The sequence below is a fragment of the Heterocephalus glaber genome, unplaced genomic scaffold, assembly GCF_053883595.1.
Source record: "Heterocephalus glaber isolate CG9 unplaced genomic scaffold, H.glaber_assembly_v1.0 deba00001504, whole genome shotgun sequence".
Classification (NCBI taxonomy): Eukaryota; Metazoa; Chordata; class Mammalia; order Rodentia; family Bathyergidae; genus Heterocephalus; species Heterocephalus glaber.
In genome coordinates, this window is record NW_028258324.1 from 73,717,423 (window position 1) to 73,725,458 (window position 8,036).

Below are 8,036 nucleotides of genomic sequence, written 5' to 3' on the forward strand. Positions count from 1 at the left end.
CTAGAGAGAGAGCAGAGCGGGCAGCCAGGCGCATGATGGAAAGAGCCTGGAGGAGGCACATCAGGATGTGGCTTTGCCACACAGAAGGGCTGGGGCTGTCCCCAGCCAGGTGGGCAGGAGGTAGCTCTGTTGGCGTGGCTGGCAGCCCCGGCTCAGTGTAACTAGGGAGCTTCTGTGGCCTTGTCCGAGGGCCCCTGTGAAGTGACAGTCCCCATGGGCCTCATTTGGGGTGGAGGGCCACACTGGGCCCCTCGAGCTCCCTGTGTGACACAGCAGGCCTGAGCCAGAGGTCCTTCCCCTGTTCCGGCCTTTACGCCCCGGGCCATGCAGGGGACACTGGGACCTCAGGGCCTGACAGCCCGACACCTGCCCTCCGGGGCTGCCTCACTCTTGTGCCCCAGACGCGATGCGTGCCAGTGCCCATGCTCGTGTGTGTGTGTGTGTGTGTGTGTGTGTGTGTGCGCGCGCCACGGGCCATACCACCTGCAGCCTGCTTCCTGGTGTCCACCGGCTCAGTGAGGCCAGGCGGGCATGGACAGTGACTGCTGTGGTGTTTGTTTAAACTGTAGCTACCCTGCACCTCTGCCACGAGGTGCAGGCTGCCGAGAGGTCACACAGTGGAATGCTCCCCTGGCAATGGAGGAGGAGACACTGGGGAGCTGGCAGGGCGGCCACCAACCAGGGGAATGAGCCGAGCCGAGCTGGTGTTGGGGTTGGGTGCAGGGCTGCAGCCCAGGACAGGGGACGCTGCTCACTCCCTGTCCTGCTTTTAGATCGTGCCCGGGGACCAAGTCCTGTGATTCCAGTGCACGTTGTGTGTGGTGCGCACGTGGATAGGCGCGGATTTGGCCCTAGTAGCAGAGTGGACAGGCGGGGCGGCCTGGCCCCTGGCAGGACACACCCGGAGACCCCAGTGCCCAGGGCAGCTGCTTCACATCCAGGAGCTGGGGTGGGGTCCCTCGTTCCCCTCGCCTCCCACACACACACGGGGCACCCCTAAAGGTCTGACTGTGGGCTCTTTCAGTGTCTGCAAACGTTGCATCCGCAAGATGGACCACCACTGTCCGTGGGTGAACAACTGTGTCGGCGAGAACAACCAGAAGTACTTTGTCCTGTTTACAGTGAGTCCGCCCCCGGCCATGGGAAGCCCCGCCCCGCCCCGCCCCGCCCCCTGGACGCTGCCCCTTCAGAGGCTCCGCTCCAGCTCAGCAGGTGCCCTGCACTTGAGCACGGAGAGCCTGGCAGCAAGGCCACGTCCTGCTTCGCCCCAGGGCTGGCCCGAGAGCCCGGCGAAGATGGCGTTGGCGCTGCCCTCGGCCCCCGAGCTGCGGGGAAGGGGAGGCCCCGGTGTCCCGAGACCCAGAGACCCGGGCGGGGGCCTTGGAGTCACCGCTGCCCTCCGCCCGCCCCGGCAGTGCCGGTCACCTGGCCCAGGCCCGCTCTCCCGTTTCAGATGTACATAGCGCTCATCTCCTTGCACGCCCTCGTCATGGTGGGAGTCCACTTCCTACACTGCTTCGAGGAAGACTGGACAAGTGAGTACGCCAGGCGCCCGCCCGCCGCCGAGGGGGTGTGGCCCACAGGCCGGGGCTGGGGGCTGTGTCACCTCGAGGTGCCAGGGCCACCCTCGTTTCATCAGATCTCCCACGAGCCTACGGACTGGACAGGGCAGGACCGGCAGAGGCCCCAGTCTCCCTCCATGCGAAAGCGCAGCCCCTTACTGTCAGGCCAGCAGGTAACACGGAGGGTGACAGGCCTGCCGGCCGGCCAGACACACACAGACCCCAGGGCTCTGCCAGGGCCACCCGCAGGAGAGCATCGCCTCTTCTGGAGTCAGGCGCTTTTCTTCTTTTTCCTTTTTTTCCTGCGGTATCAGGGATCGAACCCAGAGCCTCGTACATGCTAGGCAGGAACTCTTCTACTGAGCTAGTCCCCAGCCCTAATGGGGCACTTTCATCAAAGGCCACTTCCTTCCAATCTTGCAGGCATACATTTTTAACTTCCTGACTAGCTCTCAGAGATTTTGCATTTGTTTTTTTGTGCTTGATTGTTTTCATCTGCTTATATTGATAATCATCAATTTATATGACCATAGACCAGTTCTTCCTGCTTTGGAAGTGTTCCACTTACTTGTGCAGATGCCAAGAGAGGAAGTCCAGCCCGAGGACTGCACAGACCCTGAAAGGGAGAATAGATGCTGGCACAGACGGGTGGGGGGTGAAGCCTCCTGCTCGGCTGGATCTTCCACACTCAGAATCTGAGCCAGGTGATCAAGATTCCATGTGTTGCTGGATGTGGCGCGCACCTATAATCCCAGGACTCTGGGAGGCTGAGGCAGGAGGACTGCAAGTTCAAGCCCAGCCTGGACAATTTAGTGACTTAGGGTGACCCCGTCTCAGAATAGAAAAGGGCTGGTAATGTAGCTCAGTGCTGAGGCCCTGGGTTCAGTCCCCATTACCGCACACACAAAGATGCAACATGCATATGCACCAGCTCCCCAGGGTGAATGTAGTTATTATGTGTCACAAACACTACTAATAAACAATTTAAAAAGCACCTGTGAGACCAGTGTCTCAGCAAGGCACGTGCATCCCACCAGCCTCCCTATGGTGGGTGCCCTTTTCCATCCACCACCTACAGGCCTCTTGCTCTTCCTGTACAGCACCCAGCTTCAGGGTGCCTGGCCCCAGCCTGGCAGAAGCCACAGCGGGGCGAGTGGGGGCTGCGGATCTTGCCGATCTGCACAGCTGAGGGTCTCCAGCCAGCCCCAACCGCTTGGCCAACTGACGGGCATCTGCCTGGGATATCAGGGGACATGAGATTGTCACAGACGCTGCCCTCAGCCCCGGCCAGCAGAGTGGGGGATAGCTCGGGCAGGGGCCGGTGCAGGGCTTCTGAGCAGTGCCTGTTCCCGCCTCACAGCAGCCCCATGGGACAGGGACTGCACCCCACGTAGCTGGGACACCCAGAGGTTGAGCAGGTCCCCAGCTCCCCAGCTAAGAAGTGAGCCTGCCATTCAAGCTGTGGTCTGGAGCAGGGCGCTTGGCCGACCTGGCTGGCTCCAGGGCCTGAGCCCTCCCAGCCACGCTCCTGGTGCCCTGTGGTCAGGACTCCGGGCAGAGGTCACATTCCCAGGACAGTGCCTATGGGTGACGGTCGCTATCACCACTGCTCAGCCCTGGCCAAGCCACCGGGCCTCCAGAGCTTGTGTAGAGGGGAGGGCTAGCCCACGGGATGAGGCTTCTCAGCAGGGAGGTGGGGCCGCTCCTGGCATCCGGGTCCTGCCTTCCCAACTCCTGGCACCCAGCGCCAGGTACTTGGACAGCTGAGACAGGCGAGGCGGGGCATGGCCCGCCCTCCAGCCAGCGCCCCATGCGCCTGTGCCAGGCTGGGCCAGGCAGATGTTCTCTGATGAACAGAGGGAAAGCCCATTCTCAGGAGCCCAGTCCCTTGCCAGGTTCCGCTGTTGCTGGGCACAGCTCCCCAGCTGATTGTACAGCTGTGAGCAAGACAAAGTCTGCTCCCAGGGCCGGGGATTTAGCTCAGTGGCTCCACAGCCTACCTTGCAAGCGCAAGGACCCGAGTTCGATCCCCGATACCAAAAAAAAAAAAAAAAAAAAGTCTGCTCCCAGAGCTGGAGGGGTAGCAAGACAGGCAGATCTGAGCAAGGGCAGGAAGAATCGGCTGCTCCATCAGGGTGGGCAGGGCCGGGCTCAGAGCCGGTGCTGGGGAAATTGTGCCTAGAGCTGCCCACCTGTCCACCAGGCTGGTGGCCTCGACCACGCCCTGCTTGGCAAGGCCTGGGGAGCCTGGAACGGGGAGCATTGGAGATGAAACGGCTGGGCCCCACCGCCAGGCCTGTCCCCAGCACTCCTGTCTGTAGCTTCCCGCCCCTCCGGTGATCCTATGGGCAGCTGCTGGCCCTGTCTCGCCCCAGCCCAGGCAGCTCTGAGTACAGAGCCACAGGTGCCCTGGGCCCAGGTGCTGCGGGGACTGTCCCTGTGCCTGGGTGTGCACCTCTCCTGGACCTGGGGCTGCCCCCGGGCTCTTTCCATCCACCCCACCACCTTCCGAAGCTCCTAGCCGCTCTTTAGGGTTCTGGTTCCTCACATGGGCTTTGTTCAGGCAAAAGAGTCCTCCACTCAGAATAAACTGACAGGGCTGCTCGCAGTGCAGGGCCCATGGCTGGTGGGACCAGGGCACCAGTCTCCAGGTCAGGCTGCTGGGAGCACCTGCTGCGGGCCACTCCTCAGCCAACACCCCACCCTGGGTGCAGGCGTCGCTGCAGGTGGGGCCAGGCCTCACATTCTGGTGCCACCAAGCGGCCGACCTGCCTTTGCTGTCCTACCTCTGGGGCCCCTGGTCGGTACCACAGTGCCCGGGGCCCCCTGGACCACCGCGCCGCCCCACGTCCCTGCCCGGGCTGTCACGGGCCCCTCACGCCCAGTTCAGAGCCCTCCCAGTCCTCCACCGCCAGGGCTGTGCCTGGGCCCAGGGACAGATCCTCGGAGGGGTGCAGCGGGGCTGGGCCAGCGCAGAGCAGCCCTAGCCCACGGCCCCTCTCTTCCAGAGTGCAGCTCCTTCTCCCCGCCCACCACGGTCATCCTCCTCATCCTGCTGTGCTTCGAGGCGCTGCTCTTCCTCATCTTCACGTCGGTGATGTTCGGCACGCAGGTGCACTCCATCTGCACGGACGAGACGGTAGGTGCCTGCACCCCACTCTGCACCCAGGCCGGGGGGTGACCCTGGGAGATCTTCCTGCACGCGCCCTGCAGCCCTCGGCGCGTTCCTCCCCGGCCCTCAATCCTTTGCACACCTCTGGAGGCCACCAGCGTGGGGAAAAGGGTCCTGACCCAGCGGGGACGGGGACGGGGACACAGGCACAGGCGCGGCGGCTTCCGGGAGGCAGAGCCCCCAGGGCAGCGAGCTCCTGTAGCAGCGGGGTCCCCACCATGCCCTGTCCTCCTCCCAGCCTTCCCTCTCCTCTGGCCCAGACTGGAGCCTGCCTCCCTCCTGCCCCCACTGCCACCTCCTAAGCTTCCTGTGGTGACCAGGAGCCTCGAGGGGCAGAGGGCCTCGGGGAGAGCGGCAGCTCCTGGCTCCGAGCGGGGGAACAGACCGTGGGGTCCGCGTCCAACTCCAGGCAGCGCTGAGAGCGGCCTGGGCCCGGGCTCCTGGGCCGCCAGGGTCACGTGGAGCCTCGCAGGAAGACAGAGCCAGCCCGCTGTGGCCAGGCAAGCAGTGAGCAGAGAAGAGGGACCTGCTGCCCGTGCCAGGGTGCCAGGGTGGGGCCAGGGGCCCAGTGGGGTGAGGAGGTTGGGGGCTTCCCGCCACTGCTCTTCCCGAGGGGGAACAGCACCATCACAGAGCTGCAGAAACCGCAGCCAGCGGTGTGGACCCAGCCGTGTTAGCCGGCAGGAAGTGACCGCTTCTCTGCCTGAGACCCGCGGGAGCGCGGCCCACCGGCAGGCCCTGCTGGTTTCAGGATTCAGGTCCAGATGGATCCCGGGGGCAGCCTTGTTGGGAAGGAGGAGAGGGGCAGAGGGCCGTGTCCCACCTTGACTCACCTGCCGGGCCCTAGGCGGGCAGCGGAGTCTCAGACGGGCCGTCCCACGCAGACGCAGACGCAGACGCAGGCCCCGAAACAGCCGCGCCCTCCTCCCCGCCGACCCGCGCCGCCTCCCCTCTGGCTCCTGTGCCCTCCTCGCTCGGTGCACACCAGCCCTTTGAGTTCTTGCTTTTTGCTCTTTCCTTTGTCTTTTTCTTTCTTCTTTTTTTTTTGTCTGCAAAGTGGTCACAGTAGCTTCAGCTTCCCGTGAATCTGTCCCAAATGCACAGCCACCATCGGCATCTGTCTGGAGAGCGGGCTCCTGCCCGTTCCGAGGCTTCCCGCCGCCCACGGCCCCACAGCACAGCCCGGGGCACCTGGGCCTGGTCCTTCCGCCTCCCCACACTGGGGACAGTGGCTCTGGGACCTGACCATGGGCTCATTCTCCCTCCTTTTTGGAGGGACGTGTAAAGGTGTGCCCAGCAAAAGCAGTAGGGTTTTGTTTTAATGACGCTTCCTGTGAGAGACGGAAAGAAAATACGTTATGTAGGTGCCTTCCAGGAAAGCATTTCCTCCAGCCTCCTTGAGGTAATGGGCGTCCTTCCCCGAAACTCCAGTGGCACAGTGCGTGACTGAAAGTGTGATTGTTCTTGTTTTCAGGGAATAGAACAGTTGAAAAAGGAAGAGAGAAGATGGGCTAAAAAAACAAAATGGATGAACATGAAAGCCGTTTTCGGCCACCCCTTCTCTCTGGGCTGGGCCAGCCCCTTTGCCACACCAGACCACGGCAAGGCCGACCCCTACCAGTACGTGGTCTGAGGTCCCACGGCACTGCCACCAGACACAGCCACATCCAGCACCTCCGCCCGACCTGTCCTCATGAATGTGTAGACCGAAAAGCAAAACAACTACTCTTAAAACATTTTTATGTCTCAAGTGAAATGGCTGAGCATTGCAGAGAAAAAAAAATGACTCCCCATGTTTTATTTTTTTAAGAATCATCCTTTTGATTTTCTGATGACCGAAGCTGCTCTTTTTTCTTTTAAAATCACCTCTCTGGCCTCTGGCTCCCTCTCTGCTCTGTCTGGCGTGACTAATGCGGAGGTGTTCTCCCCACGCTGTGCCGCGTGTCCTAACTGTACAAGGCGTGCCCTGTGCAGTACAGCCCAGCGGCCCTGCCCCCACTGCCTGGGAGGCCACAGCAGGCGCCCGGGGGACTGGCGACCTCACAGAAGACTGCTGGCCCTGAGGCCCGGCCCGGGATGCCAGCATTGGCAGGCAGGCACAATCTGCTCCTACCCTGCAAGATCACACCCTGCCTTGTGCCGCTGGGCCTGGGGTGGGGAGAGAGGCGGGTCTCATTTGTGTTCCCAGTCACTCAGCAGTTAGAGCCCTCCGGTTGTTCAAGCGTGGGAAGGAAAGTTTTTCTGTTCAAAATGCCTTACACAATCAAGAGGGAAGACATGCCGCTCAGACAAGCTCCATTTCCCTGTGTCGCCGCTCCTTCCTCCGCCACCCACCCCATCCGCTCCCTGGTGAGACATCAGCCCTGTGGGCTCCGTGCTGACACTAGGGCCCAAAGAGGCACAGAGCTGCGTCTCAGCTCTGCGAGGCTGGGCAGCCACGAAGCCGGGCCGCATCCCGAGGGGGACAGATGGCATCCCGCTGGCTGGGCTCAGGGACGCCCAGGGAGCAGCGCAGCCTTCCCACTCGGGGGCACTGCGGGCCGAGGTTCCCCGAGAGGAGCTCCTGGGCGAGGGGAAAGAACCAGACATGCCGGGGGCAGGCGAGGGCCTTAACGGAACCCCTGACCATCTAAATTCTGCACCCTGGTTTGGTTTTGTAAGCAGTTGCCACAGAGCTCCCTTTTTAGCTTTGGCTTGGGTGGGGTGGGGGGAGTCTTGCTGGATCTAGACCTGGGTAGGGAGGAAGTGGATCCAGCCCTGTGATTTTTTTGAAGGTGGAACATGCTGCCTCTTTTCAATTCAGTCAGTGCTTCCACATGGAAACGATGCAATAAAACTTTTCCACACCTCCTCCAGCATTGCTGTCTCTGTCCTGGCCAACCCGCAGGAGGGCAGATTGTCCGAGGGCCCAGGGTTTTCCCTACTTCAGAGTTCCTTTGTTTCACTGCACCCTGTCTTGCATGAGGGGCTTTTAAATTGTGTCTTTAAAAGACTTTTCGGCTCTCTGGCACCAGGTTCACCGCGGCTACAGCGAAAGGCCGGAGTCTCTTGTGGGGGTGAGGCAGAGAACAGACTTGAGCCAGAGGCGAGTGTGGGAGGCTGCGGCCTGCTCTGTGCACAGCTCAGGGTCCCGCCGTGTCCATGGACGAGTAGAGAGGTCACTCGGGAACCTCCCCTCTGCTGAGACGGCTGTGCCCTGGAGTCAAGCCCTGAGACCCCACGCTCTGTGGCTATCGAGTTTTTTGAGGCTGTTTTCAGATCGAGTTTATAGTATTTGTTCTCCATGTGCTTTTTTTCCTAAG

The 8,036-nt window shown here is 61.8% G+C and overlaps 1 protein-coding gene across 6 annotated transcripts in view; it reads left to right on the forward strand.

Annotated features, from left to right (window-relative positions):
* The window catches only part of Zdhhc3 (zDHHC palmitoyltransferase 3), a 33,768-nt gene that overhangs the window by 23,628 nt on the left and 2,104 nt on the right, over positions 1-8,036 (forward strand). For 2 of the 6 annotated variants that reach the window (XM_021257311.2, XM_021257293.2), the window contains exons 4-8: positions 1,025-1,121; positions 1,454-1,535; positions 1,640-1,735; positions 4,571-4,701; positions 6,209-7,589. In XM_021257311.2, the coding sequence (XP_021112970.2) occupies positions 1,025-1,121; positions 1,454-1,535; positions 1,640-1,735; positions 4,571-4,701; positions 6,209-6,249 (447 nt within the window). In that variant the 3' untranslated portion in view covers positions 6,250-7,589. The other 4 variants (XM_087186881.1, XM_087186882.1, XM_004835054.3 and 1 more) reach the window with 3 other exon arrangements.